The 14,470-nt window shown below is 53.7% G+C and overlaps 5 protein-coding genes across 5 annotated transcripts; 4 read left to right on the forward strand and 1 right to left on the reverse strand.

Moving 5' to 3' along the window:
* Positions 1 to 1,185: 1,185 nt before the first annotated feature.
* INS49_014820 (uncharacterized protein) lies at positions 1,186 to 1,865 on the reverse strand (the record flags this gene model as incomplete). The annotated part of the gene is made up of 3 exons (XM_043175509.1): positions 1,186 to 1,196; positions 1,265 to 1,724; positions 1,809 to 1,865. The coding sequence occupies 3 exons, from the start codon at positions 1,863 to 1,865 to the stop codon at positions 1,186 to 1,188; spliced, it is 528 nt and encodes a 175-aa protein (XP_043020466.1).
* An 831-nt stretch (positions 1,866 to 2,696) lies between these two features.
* On the forward strand, positions 2,697 to 4,097 carry INS49_014821 (uncharacterized protein; the record flags this gene model as incomplete). The annotated part of the gene is made up of 3 exons (XM_043175510.1): positions 2,697 to 3,502; positions 3,562 to 3,737; positions 3,823 to 4,097. The coding sequence occupies 3 exons, from the start codon at positions 2,697 to 2,699 to the stop codon at positions 4,095 to 4,097; spliced, it is 1,257 nt and encodes a 418-aa protein (XP_043020467.1).
* Positions 4,098 to 6,161: 2,064 nt separating this feature from the next.
* Positions 6,162 to 8,829, forward strand: INS49_014822 (uncharacterized protein; the record flags this gene model as incomplete). The annotated part of the gene is made up of 4 exons (XM_043175511.1): positions 6,162 to 6,383; positions 6,449 to 8,189; positions 8,273 to 8,629; positions 8,699 to 8,829. The coding sequence occupies 4 exons, from the start codon at positions 6,162 to 6,164 to the stop codon at positions 8,827 to 8,829; spliced, it is 2,451 nt and encodes an 816-aa protein (XP_043020468.1).
* A 2,685-nt stretch (positions 8,830 to 11,514) lies between these two features.
* On the forward strand, positions 11,515 to 11,854 carry INS49_014823 (uncharacterized protein; the record flags this gene model as incomplete). The annotated part of the gene is made up of 3 exons (XM_043175512.1): positions 11,515 to 11,551; positions 11,618 to 11,702; positions 11,761 to 11,854. The coding sequence occupies 3 exons, from the start codon at positions 11,515 to 11,517 to the stop codon at positions 11,852 to 11,854; spliced, it is 216 nt and encodes a 71-aa protein (XP_043020469.1).
* Positions 11,855 to 12,516: 662 nt separating this feature from the next.
* Positions 12,517 to 13,580, forward strand: INS49_014824 (uncharacterized protein; the record flags this gene model as incomplete). The annotated part of the gene is made up of 4 exons (XM_043175513.1): positions 12,517 to 12,692; positions 12,840 to 13,026; positions 13,143 to 13,278; positions 13,378 to 13,580. The coding sequence occupies 4 exons, from the start codon at positions 12,517 to 12,519 to the stop codon at positions 13,578 to 13,580; spliced, it is 702 nt and encodes a 233-aa protein (XP_043020470.1).
* Positions 13,581 to 14,470: the final 890 nt, after the last annotated feature.

The raw sequence follows: 14,470 nt of genomic DNA on the forward strand, positions 1-14,470 counted from the left end.
GTCTCCGCTGCCAAGGTCTGGCAGTAGTGCCGTGCTGTTGAATTAATTGAGTGGCCAATTTGCTGCTCATTGAGATTCAAATAATCCAAACTCTGCCATCTCTCACTAGACAGAAATTTTTATAATCGAGGTCTCAATCCGGACGGACATTGAAAGAACTTGAAAGTCTCCTGATAGGAGTCCACGTTAACTATTTGACCTTACGATCCTCACTTTGAACATATAGCTGTTATTTCAACTTGTATCGGGAATGATGCGTCTTCAGATACGCTAAATACGTCGGAAGCGATCTTTAATCACACTCTTGATGCCTCCACAGGTTTCCTGGGCTCCCAGCTATCTGATTCTGTCAGTTCCCAGACCTGCTCTTGCAGACTATCATGTGACAGCCGATTGACCCAGTGAGCATATTCGTTGTTCATCAATGTCCCAGTGCCATATCCTGTTACCCATTTCTTCTGTGATGTTTTCCATGTTGTCCATGCAAGTAACTTGAGGGACATGCGGCCATCAGACGCTTGACTGGAGGATTGTCGCTTTGCTTGTGTGTAAAGACTGCGAAACGAGGCTATACATGCCACGACGATTGCTAGCGATTTTCAGGTTAACACAACATTGAGCTTCCTTGAAATGGATCAAATTCCACGGAAATGTTTGGAATAATGGACAGGCCACAATGCCCGGGGGGGGGATACGGACGAGGAGGGGAGTCGGGTCTTTGCAACATTAGCAAATTTTGAGAAATGTAGAAGACGTACCGAGAGTCATTTCCACCGAGTTCCATAACAGAAACCAGGATAAATCGGTCAACTTCCCCTTTAAACCCACTCCAATACGTATGATGGCACATATCATCATGAAAACAGTCATAGAGCAGACGGCGACCAAGACCAGCTTCTTGCGTAATGGTAGCATGGACTTCCAAACGACATGACTAGGTACAGCCAAGACTATAGTTGTGTTGTTTAGTCAGTATATTCCGGCACTTGTTTCAATTTTATTGCCTCTTGATTCAAGAGAGTGCTGCAGCCGAGGCTGAGAACGTAAAGCAAGTCAAGTGAGACTCACCCAAAGCATCCGTGACGACGTCCAGAGTGGTTGATACCCGTGCTGTAGCGAATTCATAGTCTCGGGTTTTTTGGCTATTGCACTTTTCTAAAATTTGAATCCATCAATTCTAGTTCATCATTCGTCACCTGTCCGAGGACAAAGATCAGAGGGGAAATACTTTTAGCTACCGGGAGCCACAATGAGAGACACGTACCAATTATGTGTTCCCAATCTGACGTCAAGCAGTAGTAGTCGAACATTCCGACTGAAACGGCGTAGGAAACAATGATGAGGCCGAGCACGCTCCACCACAGGACCTTTTGCGCACGGAGGTTGTTGCCTAACCCACGAAAGAACACCATGAATGACAATTTGATGATGTACAAAGACGTCCATGTACAGTAGTATGTACCTAAAATTGCGTTGAGGGCGTGCGCGTACTGTTTCAAGTAGGCGCTCACCGCAGTGTAGAAACTCCCGGCGTTACCGGAGTCCAGCGTAACATAAAGAATGTTTCCGAGGACAGTCCACGTGATTGTGGTAGCCAGATACAAGGCCCATGAGGCGACGACAAGGTAGTCATCTGCTTTGAAATGTCCGATGACTTTGCGGCGGATGTACAGACGGGCGAGGATGAAGAACAGGGACAGAATCGTGCCAGCCCAGTAGACACCCTGTTGCGTTGATTGAAATCAGTCAGTCAGACGTAATCCTGCTATGAGCCTCGCGGTGGAAGCAGGCCGGAAGATTGCACGCACCAACAGAACTGGTTGTGAGACACTGGGTGCTGCCAAGGTAGATTCGGGTGAAGACATGTTGATATTGCAGACAACTTTCAGAATTATCCATCAGGCGGCTGTACTTGTAAGATTACTATCCAGCCGTCTTCGGGAAATTAATCTATGTTCACTTTGTGCTGGCGGACTTAAAACCATTTATGCTAGGGTCCTTTCATCCTCTGAACGGTTGTCACTGGGCACAGCCATGACCGTGTGGAGAAAATAGTCAGGAAATATATGGGGTAAGTATTCGTCACCTGACCCCGTTGGTAAATATATTATCTAAAATTGAATGCCTCAGTAACATCACGAAAAGGCGGAATCAGGTTCAAGATTGCAATAGCCGCCAGAATGGTTGCGGCTGATGTTTTTTAGGTTTATTCCTGTCGATCAAACCCCACTGTGAGCTACCAACAGGTAGCGAATATCCAGTTGGGCCTGGACGATTAATTGAAAGGATGCGGTGGATACACAAAAAGACCTGGTAGCAATTGGCCATAAATGGCAATCGTTGTTGGTGAAGCCCTCGTGCGCCGCATTGAAGGCCCAGTTTGAATACTACCAACAGGAAAGGGTACTTGGGTGGGGCTTGAGCAGGTACACCAAAACACGCGTCGGATGGTCAGGTATCTCGCGGCAAGTGGATTCCGTTAGAAGTAGTTGGTGTTGGTACCCACCTGAAGACGGGCCCACTAATTGTCATTTTGTGAACTACATACAACGGATATGTCAAATCTGCCGTTATTCAAAGATTGGACATGACTTCTGGTTCTACGGAAGTCTTCGTATATTGATCTGGCAGGAGGACATTTCCACATATTCTTTGTGCCGTATCCTCTGCGTTTTGTATGTTTCTACAACGTCAATATGTCCTACCATCCTTTGTTTGACTCAGTGGCAGTGGCATTACTGTCCATCGCCAGCCTTGCATTCACAAAACCATCGTCTGGCCAGCGCGTTGGCTGTCTCGCTGTGTTGAGCTTGTTGACGTGGCACTGTGTTGTGACGTGTCCAACATACATCAATAGGAGCTCTTGGGCAGCTTCAGTAGGAGGTTACACCCTCGGACTCCTGTTCCACTATCTCGATGTTGGCGTTCTGAGCAGATGGAACTTCGAGCTGCAAGGGCCTGTCAAGGATCTTGCCAAAGGGCCTCTCACACGACACGCAAAAAATCGTGCTGCAGGCAAACTTGCGACTACAAGACAGAAAGACAGCCGCTTCTCTTTTCTCGCGAGGCTCAAGTTCGGTTTCTTGGTCTTCTGCTCATGGCGCTTCATCGATACACCGTACCAGGTCCGAAACGTTCCCGTTCTGGGAGAGAATATGCGCCGTAGCCGTACTGCCTTTCTCATGCACACCGGCACAACTATAGCGGTGTGCTACCTGCTTCTGGACGGCATGCACTTATCGCAAGATCCCCAGATCGCCGAGAAGTTCTTCTCGGTGGAGAAGGCGGGCTTGTTTTCCCGTCTTCATTCGGTGACGCTGGAGGAATTGTCCATTCGTTTCTTCGCGGCTCTCGCTCTTGGGGTGAGCCTTGTTTCTGTTCAACGCGGCGTGTACTCCATTCTGTCTTTTGTTTGTGTTGGATTAGGGATTAGCGATCCGGAACAGTGGCCTCCTTTTAACGGCAATATATCGGAGGCTTGCTGCCTGAGAAAGTTCTGGAGGTGAGTAGCTGTGAAAAGACCATGCTGTTATGGCCTAACTGACTTACCAGAAAACCTAGTTCATTCTGGCACCAGATGAACACCCACAGGCTGCTCTCAGTTGCCAATTTCTTGCTTTACGAAGTTTTACGTGTCCCTCCAGCTTTCAAAGGCAGCACTGCTGAAAAATTCCTCGGCGCCTGGATGGTCTTCTTTGTCTCCGGCATTTTCCATATCGGACTAGATGTTTCTGCTGGTAATGAATCCCAATCCCCCATCCCTGGGAGGAATAGAAACTCCGTTTTCTCCATATTACTTGGCATGACTGACAAACACACCAGGTATACCCGCTACAGAGTCCGGGGCACTGGCATTCTTCTTGATACAGCCGCTGGGAATTGTTATGGAGGATTTGATTAAATTGGCAACAGAGCCGCTGTTTAAGCGCTTCCCGTTTCCCAATTTCACCAATCGCTGTTTGGGAGCTCTCTGGGTTAGCTTATGGATGGCATGGACCGCGCCATGGTATATGTATCCAATCCTGGGAAAGGGGAGCGGAGATGACGGTGTTATTCCAGTAAGCATAATACTGTACACGAAGCGTCTTCTGAATTGAGCTTTTTAATCAGAGAAGCACGCCAATTGGCAGATCCCAATTCACTGCGGTATTCTGGGCCTTGCAGCCTGTGATGGCTTCTATGGACGGAATGTGTCCCATCTATGTTTTATGATGAAGACAGATGGTACACAGATACTACCTTTTAAATAACATTCCCGCAGCTAATCACTGGCAGAGCATAACACCCACACCCACATCCCAAATCCACAGCTAATTTACATACCTATGCTCAATATATATATTCATATTGATCAGGCTTAGCTGTATGAATTTGGCGTAAGTGTGCTGGTTGTGGGTGTGTTGAGTGTGGGTGTGTTGGGCATAAGTGCATTAGGCGTACAATGTATCTGTGTACCATCTGTTTCTTTCTGTGCGAATATCCGTTTTCTTTATAATATCCAGAATCAATGATAGCGTATCGGCTCCTTTGATAGGACGTAGTTTTTGAGGATGTACTCCAGTATATATCCTCGTTCATTTGAAGTGAAACATGACATAAATCCATCTTAATTTAAATAGTTTGGACTTTTCATTTGATTTGTAGGAGGTTATATTTTATGCATAATAAGTATGCTCAGACATGGTCTGAATTATCTGGGTCTAGCCGTTGTCTACAAGGCAGTTTTAAGACTCCACTGGGCTATGCAGGCCATCATCCTTTGACGTCCTGGTGTTGTCGGCAACCATAGCGGTCTGAGCGGATGTTGTAGGAGCCTGGCATTATTCCGGGGAAAAGTCCTAGGGACAGGAGCAGTCGGTGTCATAGGGGAAGTCCCGATACAGTTCTCTAGTACCACTTACGGTGAACTTGTACAATGCGTCGTTTTTCGGAACACGCGTAGACGGCCTATCCCAGCAACGTGGGTCTACGAACAGGGTCCGTTTTCTTTTTTTCAACCTTATCTCGACGTCTGTGGTGGATAGCTGGCTTACCCTGAGTGTACGCAGCTGCGGAATATTGAAAGCAGGCCCCGTATGAGCGGCCAATATCAGCCCTACCTAGTTACGAAGTGTTGTATGGCCACGGGAAGTGCCAGGGTGCCAATACCCTGCTGGTGAGCGTTGTCTTCATAGGAACGACTTGTCAGTGGGCTGACCATATCCACAATGTATCGGACAACAGAAAAGGAATGGAGGGCCAAGATAACAGCCCCTCATAACAAGTGCAAGGTCTCGACTCGGCCCGTTACGAACGTGGCTCCTGTCACCGCACGCGGGATCCGACCCCCCGGCCCCAACCGAGATGGCGCATCTGCACCCGCGGCCGAGTCCCGGGTGTGGCTCATCCCGTCTCTAATTAACCTTCGTTACCGTACGTGACTTCTCCTGGCTGGTGCATTTGTCTCAGTCGCACAAATAAAAAGAAAACCGACATGACCTGCCCCGTAAGGACGACCACTTTGCAACAACCTGCGAGCATCCGGTACCGACAACCGCACAAAATAGGCAACTTGCAATTCCCACATGTGACGATCAACCCACCGAGACCACCCACGCTAGGCAGCACAGCATGCAGGCTTCGAATAGTCGCGGCGGGCGCGGGCCAATACCGTGCGGCTGATATCCAAACCAGCACCGAGAGAGGCTTGGCGCCCTGATTCCTTCCACCCCTCCAAAAGGGAAAATACGAACGGGAACGGGCAGGGGTCCGCATCCCTGGCGGCTCATCTCATCTCCCCCAATGCTTCGGGTCTAGAATGCCCACGGTGTGGCCCTGCGCCCAAGTGGGCCGATGCCACGATACTATCGTGGCCTGGGCGAGCCTAAGATACGGGCGCGGGATACGGCACGGTGGGTGTGGTGGTCAGCAGTGAGACGGCGACGTGAAGTTTTACTTCTCACAACCCCTCTGCTTCTGTGAACTCCTTCATCTTCTGACTTCTTCGCGTCTTTGCTTGGCGATCGCGTCGTGCCACTGCTGTTCCTCGACTCTCGTTGAGGTCAGGTCTCGAGCTCATTCGTCTCGACACCTCTGCAGCACTCGTTTAGTCCCAACGGTAGTACCCATCTTTAATGTTTAATCTTTAATTGGGTTATCGACATTCCACTGGATTGCCCATCATGCTTCTGAAGACTGCAGTCGCGATATCGCTGTCCCTCGTGGCAGGCGTCCGCTCAGATCCCACATGGCCGGCAGCAACAGACGAGATAGAGGAAATAATGTACCAGCTGTACGGCTCCAGGGCGCGCCTGTTCGCAGACACGATCACACCCTGCTCAAAAGAAGCCCACGGGGTGGGTCGAAAGACTGCCTCGGAGTGGCTCCGGGTTGCATTCCACGATGTGAGCTGGACTTCGTGTGTCCCGAGGGCGTGAAAGTCGCATCGCTTCTGACATGAGATACGCAGATGGCAACAGCAAACGTGTTCTTCGGCACCGGCGGCATCGACGCATCGGTCATGTACGAGCTCAACAACGGGGAGAACCTCGGGCCGGGGCTCAACACGAGCCTGATCACCTACGCGGGCTTCTTCTCCCCGAGGAGCACCATGTCGGACCTGATCGCGCTGGGCGCCTCGCTGTCGACGCGGGTCTGCGGCGGGCCGGCCGTGCCCGTCAGGGGCGGCCGGGTGGACGCTACGTCGGCGGGCAGTATCGGGGTGCCACAGCCGCAGAACGCGATATCGCTCTTCATCAACCAGTTCCAGCGCATGGGGTTCACGCAGTCCGAGATGATCGGCCTGGTCGCCTGCGGGCACACGATCGGCGGCGTCCACACGACCGAGTTCCCGGCGCTGGTGCCCGCGGGGACGGCGGCGAACAACGAGTCGGCGCTGGACTCGACGCCCGATGTCTTCGACAACAAGGTCGTGACCGAGTACCTGGACGGGACGACCAAGAACCCCCTGGTCGTGGGGCCGTCCGTGGCGCTGAAGCAGAACGCCGACTTCGTCGTCTTCAGCTCGGACAGGAACGTGACGATGAACGCCCTCGCGAGCCCGACCAACTTCACCAGCACCTGCGCGAGCCTGCTGCAGCGCATGGTCGAGGTCGTCCCGTCCGGCGTGGCTCTCTCCGACCCGATCCTGCCCTACGCCGTCAAGCCGGTCGACCTCGGACTCACTCTCAACAGCGGCGGCGAGACGCTACTGCTGAGCGGGAGCATCCGCGTGCGGACGACGGGACTGGCACAGGCCGCCAGCAGCGTCACGCTGGCATACAAGGACCGGAGCGGCGCGAGCTGCGCCTCCTGCACCATCTCGGCAACCGTCCAGGCGTCCGGTTCCGGTCTGGACGACACATTCGACTACTTCCCCATCTCAGCCAACATCCCCGTGGCGTCGGGCATCTCCTCCTTCACCGTCACGCTGGAGTTCGCCGACGGGACGACAAAGCTGTACGACAACAACGGCAACGCCTACCCCATCTCGGACGCCGTGATCCTGCAGAAGCCGCAGAGCTGCCTCCTCCAGGGTCCCGGCACCCTGAACGTGTCGGCGCTCGTCCTCAGCGACCGCGCGGCGTCGCCGGTGGCCCTCGGGATCCAGTACCAGACGCCGCAGACAGGGATCGCGGGCCCGCGGCTCCAGAGTGCCAGCGTCGCCATGGCGGCTGGCGCCTGCGTGGGACCGTACACGTTCTACACGGCGTCGTACACCATCCCCGGGGGGATGTCTCACGCGGCGCGGCTCGATGTCACCAGTGGCAGCGGCACTTCCGCGGCGTCCGACACGTTCAATCTCGCGTCCGACCTGGCCGGGACGTGCCTTGAGTTCTCCGGAGCTGCTGCGTGCGGCAGCGCTCCCCCGTCGTCGTCGTCCTCGGCCGTGAGCTCCACGCTGTCTACAGTGTCCGTCCCGTCCAGCGCGGTCAGCACTTCCTCTCTGTCGACCGAGTCCGTCTCGTCTTCGGTCTCGTCTGTGACGACTTCTTCCACTGTTACTGCAAGTTCATCTAGCACCTCAGCGGTTGCGACGTTGGCTCACAAGGCTACAGTAGCCGGGTACGACCTCGTGTCTTGCTGGACCGAGGGCACCGGCGTGCGTGCTCTTGCAGCGTCCACGTACTCAGACGACAGCATGACACTCGAGTCCTGCGCAGCTTTCTGCGCGGGCTACAAATATTTCGGGGCGGAATACGGAAGAGAATGTCAGTTCGCCCGATACCTAGTTTCCCCCTTTGATGCTTTCCCTTCACCTCTCTAAGTTAGCCCGCTGACCTCGCTCGTATAGGCTACTGTGGAAACACGGTTGATGCCTCGGCCGAAGCTGCCCCCTTGGACGACTGCAACATGGTCTGCTCCGGCTCCAGCGTCGAGTACTGTGGATCTGGTAACCGCTTGGAGCTCTACTTCAACAACAGCACCGAGCCAGGCACTGGTGAAGGCGGAGGCGGGAGTGGAGGCGACGGCGGTGAGCCAACACAGCCGGAGGTTGTAGGAGCGTACAAGATCTATGGGTGCGTGACAGAGGCGGACCAGGCCAGGGCGCTGACCGCGCGGAGCTTCGTGGATGCCGGGATGACGCTGGAGCGTTGTGCGAGTTTCTGCTCGGCATATACCTACTTTGGCGTCGAGTACGCCCGCGAATGTGAGTTTCCGTCGTCTTTCCCATCCTGGCCACACGTGAGCGTCGGTGTGTGATGCTAATATGTCCCAGGTTATTGTGGAAACAGCTTCGGGACCGGCTCGGTAGCTGCTCCGGCGGCTGATTGTTCAATGACATGTGCGGGCAACGCAACACAGTTTTGCGGTGGCAGCAATAGGCTCAGCGCCTATCAGAAATCGTGAAATCACCTTCAAGCCCAGTGATTATCATCCATGGATGCTTTGTTCTCGCGTCGGGAGTTGGGACCAAAATCCAAGAGCCGCCTGCGCCAGTCAACAATTGCGAGCGTGTCACTTCGTCCTACTTGCTGTGCCGTGACGTATAGTCGAGCTTATCCTGGACACGTGTACTGTGAAGCCATTGTCCAAACATCGCTGCCCCAAGGTTCGGCAATGCTTTCAGCATAGATCCTATCAAGTCCTTTTACAAGGGTAACTTGAGGCCCAATCGTCTGTGGTTCGCTTCGTCACTTGGGCTCCCGGGCTTTCCTCTCGAACAGCTTGGCAGCTTTCCCATTCGACTTTCAACGAGCAATTGCGCGTCGTATGTGCTTCGATCATGCTTTCGTAAAGTTCCGAAGCCTGCAGATGAAGCCATTGGGCGAGAGATCCACGCGATTTCCAAAACGCTCTTTTGGTAAACGATTGGTCCGATAGCAGAAGTGTCGTAGTTGCCTGGATATCACTGTATGTGAGGGTACACGGCATGACTTTAGATGAAAAGTTTCGATAAGAGGTCTCAACCATAGTCCGGCATATGGTGGTGTTTTCACTGCCACAGAACACCAGATCACGTTGCTCAAGGGCAACCGCGCAGCCGGTGCTGACCAGAGTACAGAGCACACCAGTAGCCCTAGTATGTAGCCAAGTTCGTTTGCCGTTCACAGCATATCAAACTTGTGGGAAATCTAGCCCCCAATGTCATACAGCCTGACATCTCAGGGTGAGGGTGAGGCAGACCACGGGTGTGCCACAGATGGTGCAACCCGGGAGCTAGACCTCGGCACGGATCACCAGTCGGGGCTGGCGTGTCTCGAGTCCACGGCCTGGACCATGAATGTCCTCACCGGCTGACCAGCCGATGGTTTCCAGTCAATGATGTGTGTGGCTGGTTGCTTGGGGCGCATGCGGTAGGCTGTCCTGCCTCTGCTTGCCTTTCCAACCAAGCAGCCCAGACGGTCCAGACGACGCACCATCAAGAGGGGAAGCAGCCAGTCACAGCGGACCACTAGCTCCGGACGCATCAAAACAACAGCACAATCGCAGATCGAGGAAAAGCGGAGACAATCGAGATTGCCCTTCAAGGCTCCGAGGGCGGGCGCAATCGTTGGCCTTTCCGCCTGTCATGTGGCGATCCCCCTTTGGCCCCTTCAGGTCTGCTGTTCCCAGCCTAGCGGCCGAGGTTTGCTGACTCCTGATGGGATTTCCCATCTCACATTTCCCGCTGCCAGGCGGCAGGCTGGCAAACAGAAGCATTGATGGGCTGACGAGTTGAAGGAGGCGGAACGACTTTCCCCATGGCTTGACGTCACGACGGGGTCTGACAGGTGCATTCCAGCGAATTGGAGTAGTCCCCCCGCCAGGGGTGGTCGATGGTGGGGGAACCGCCCGAGCTACGACACAGCAGCAGGGGGGAGCTTATATCCGCTTCTGGTAGGTGGCAAGTGCTCAGCATGCCCACCGTAACGTCATACTTTCTGCTGTGGACAAGGAGATGGAGAATTTGGGATGGGAAAGCGGAGCGTTTGACCAGATCTGATAAAATGCAAATCATATGGGCAGATTAGCTCTCGCTTCTCGGAATCAGCCGCAATGGCACAGCACGGTCATGCTGCAGTGCTATTATGTACTCGTAGGCTGGCTAGTCTGGCCGTGCATCCATATTCTGTACAGTAGTGCCTAGGCAGCAGATGGTATGTGTGGTGAGCTCGAGCAAGTGCCTGAACTGCTTGGAGCCCGTGGTCTATGTGCTTGTCTCTGCTGGATGTATCTAGCTGTAGCTACATCGCCGTGTTTGCGTCACAGAGCCCGCCGATCCAGCCCAGCCAGGTACAACCAGGGATCTACGTGCCTTGTCTGCTTGTGTACGCATTTTGCCTCAGCACGTCAAAGACCGTGTCCGTTCCTGCTTTGTGGGGCTTGAAGCAATGGACCCGCAACCAAACAAACCCGATGAGATCTCACACTACCCACAGTGTACCTACATTTCTAGCTCTATTGGAAAGCTTGTGTATGTCACTGCCAGTCTGCCAATCTGCCAATGTGTCTGACTGTCTGGATGCGTTGCCTTTCTGCGACCCCTCGACGTACTCACTACGTCAGAGGTCATGCCGCCCCACGTCTCACGGATGGATCTCCCCTTGCCTCTCCAGACCAGCGGGCTTTGTGTCGTCGGGAAAGTCAATGGACGACGGTCTGGCCCTCCACGCTAGCCTCATAGTGCTACTCCCTTGGACATAGCTCGGGCCTTTTCGTGCCTCTGGCCTGGCAACCTCCTTCCCGCACAACCAGGGGCTTTCATGACGTAGCTTCGTGATTCACATGATAGCCACTAGCCTGCTTGCAACTGCTTTGCTTGCTTGCCAGCCTCGTTGCCCCGGGCAAGTAAGTGTCACCGGAAGCAAATGTGAGGAAGGCACCTCAGTCACTGCCAGGTGTTAATGTTGACACAAGCGTTGTTGGTCCCGTCCCTACCTTCCCGTTCCCTGCCTCTGAACTACTTAAAGACTCTCAACTCCTCGACTTACGCCCCAGACTTTCTTCCCTCATCATCCACCATCAACCTCAAGCATCAAAGCAAAAGATCTTCATACACACACAATCAACCACCAAACCAAACAACTTCCACAACCACCACCAACCATCACCATGGATACCATCAAGAGCACCGCTAACTACGTCTCCGGTACGACTCGCCCCTCTTCCTTCCCTCATCCACTTCCTCAACTCCGTGACTGACTTTCCACCACAGACAAGATCCAGGGCACCACCCACGAGGCTTCCAAGGAGGCCAACAAGGAGGTCGCCAAGGACCCCAACGTTGGCATTGGCAACCGGTATGCTTCAGTCCCACCATCAGGTCTTCCTTGCACACATCAACTAACAACCTCGCAGTGCCCAGGCTGGTGTCGACGCCCTCAAGGACAAGTCTAAGGAGCACCAGCACGACGCTTCAGCTGAGGCCAACAAGCAGAAGGCTACCCACTAAGGGCCTTCGCCTCACCTCAAACAACATCATCATGACGAACCCGACATGACTCTGGCTTTTTGGCGTCTCGGAAAGACTCTCCGAAGATTATCACGGATGATGGACAGTCTGGCATGATACCGTTGGGCAGGACAGATTTCTTCACATACCCCCTAGGCAGTACTTCAGTTTCCTAGTCGAAGAATCAACACATCTATAAGAACATTCTGACCATTGCCTTGTTTGTGACATGTCTCATCTGCTTGCTCGGATTTGTCTCCTGAAATATGAGTGATACCGTCTCATGTTATGCCGACTACTTGTTCTCATCTGGTAGGAAAACTGGTCTTGAGACATACAGTTTGTGCAATAAGTTCGACCCATTCAGCATATTTGCGTCTGGACATGTTGACATCACTTAATGGATGGTCGAATTAAGTTGAAGTGGTTGGTCGGTTAAAGGATTCAAGGTTGCATTGAACTCCACGCGCACGGCCCCTGCATGCTGTTTCGCAACACCGGCAGAAGCGACCTCTCCTGAGTTCCACCAGGCGACGACTGCTCCCAAGAATTCGACAACAATTCGACTCGACTTACCGATTCTCGCAACTCGACAAAAAAGCTTCAACTCCATCAAGATTCCAGTTCCAACAATCCCTTCCATCAACGCCGTGCCAATCACAATGGCTAGCAACACAACAACCGCCGACCCTGGCCTTCCGCCAGACCTGTTCGACCAGACCACCCTCGTCTCGCTCGCCTCGACCGTCCTGATCTTGGCCGTGGCCTACGGGACCTCGCTCAAGGCCCTCTCGCCGTCGACCCCGGGCAGCTACCGCTTCCTCTTCATCTGGCACGCGTTCGACGCCCTGATCCACTTCTTCCTGGAAGGAAGCTTCCTCTTCCACGCAAGTCACTTGCCCCCGATCGCCCGCCCATCCATTCAAGGCTCCAAACAAGCTTACTGACAGCTTCCCGCTTCCCGCGGCGCGCAGTGCTTCTTCAGCTCGATACCCTACGATGACCTTACCGTCGGCGACCTCCGCTCCGGCCGCTACTACAGGACCCAGACGGGCTACCTCGGCCACGACGACCGCATCTGGGGCTCGCAGGCCGCCTCCGCCGACAACCCCTTCGCGCAGCTGTGGATGGTGTACGCGCGCGCGGACAAGAGATGGGCTGGTGCGGATACGGTACGTTCTCTTGGGGGGCACACATACACACTCGGGATGGCTTGGGCGGAATCGGTTGCCTCCTTTTTGGACGGGACAGGGAACAAAACGCTGACTTTCCCCCGCGGGGCTGCTAGGGCGTCGTGAGCTTGGAGCTCCTGACGGTGGGTATCGTCGCGCCGCTGGCTGTGCTGGTGTGCTACGACATCGCGAAGAAGAACTCGCGGGCCAACCTCCTGATGGTAATCATCGCGACTGCTGAGCTGTACGGAGGTAGGTGTCGTCCCACCGCTGTAACAGGCGTAACTCTTCCCCAGTAATGCATGGAGACGGAAAGCTGAAACTTTGCTCTGTTCTCTCTCTTCTTTTTAGGTTTCATGACGTTCTGCCCCGAGTGGCTCACCGGCAACCAGTTCCTGGACGGCAGCAACTTCATGTACCTCTGGGTGTACCTGGTCTTCTTCAACATGCTGTGGGTCTTCATCCCGTTCTACGCCATCTACGTCAGCTGGAACGCTGTCGACGCCGCCTTCAAGACGCAGACTACGGTCCAGGTGGTCAAGAAGTCCAAGTAGTGGTCCACTGGGGGGGGGGGGGCGGCCAGGCGACTGCCTTTGTGGGTGGGGCTTGCCTGGCAGAACGACGACCAGAATTACGTGGTGGCTTTACTCTCCATTTTAAGGAGAGTGACTAAGATTTTGGAGTGGTTGCTTTTGATTATTCAGAGGTTTACAGAAGGTTCTCTGTCAGCTCGAATCGATCTGACGTGCACCGTCTACGACTCAGTGGTTGAGGTGAACGAAGTCCGTTGATATCCCAGGTGGCTTTGAGGACAGTGAATCAAAGTTACTAAGAATCATGTGCTCTTTTCCCTTGTTTGTGATTGTGAGCTTTCTGTTTCGTTGAACCACGGATGGCATCATTCTGTTCTGTCATCTCGAGGTTTCTGTCTCCGCCCTATGGGTGAGGCTCCATTTGCTACTCAGCTCGAGGTGGCCTGCCGTGTGCACCCGCTTCCTCACATCGCGACGCCAGTGGTGAATCCTCATCGTCACGACAGCAGCGGATCTCACTCTGGTTAACTGTAGAATATTGGGCTGCCTCCAGTCACAAGCAGCGCAGTGCCTAGGACAGCAGCTAACTACGCTGAGTTTGAGCCTTTGGTGGTATGAAACCATAGCCAGAGAGGAAGACCCAACACGTTCGCACGGCAGTTGTAGGGAGCTGCGAATCATGGCCTCTTCGACGATGTTGGGTTCCGTGCTTCTGAAGAGAGGACCAAGAACGGCTCGACTCATCTCATAGATATTACATGTCTGATTCACCCATTGACAAGAAAACTACATATGAAAGTGTGAGATGGGAGCTTTCGAATATCCTTTGAGAGCCCAACTGTTGCTAAACATATTCATGGTGACATGCGAGACCATCACATCAGTCCCATTCAGGCACGACCTGTATATCA

This window comes from Diaporthe citri (genome assembly GCF_014595645.1).
Source record: "Diaporthe citri strain NFHF-8-4 chromosome Unknown scaffold_8, whole genome shotgun sequence".
Taxonomy (NCBI): Eukaryota; Fungi; Ascomycota; class Sordariomycetes; order Diaporthales; family Diaporthaceae; genus Diaporthe; species Diaporthe citri.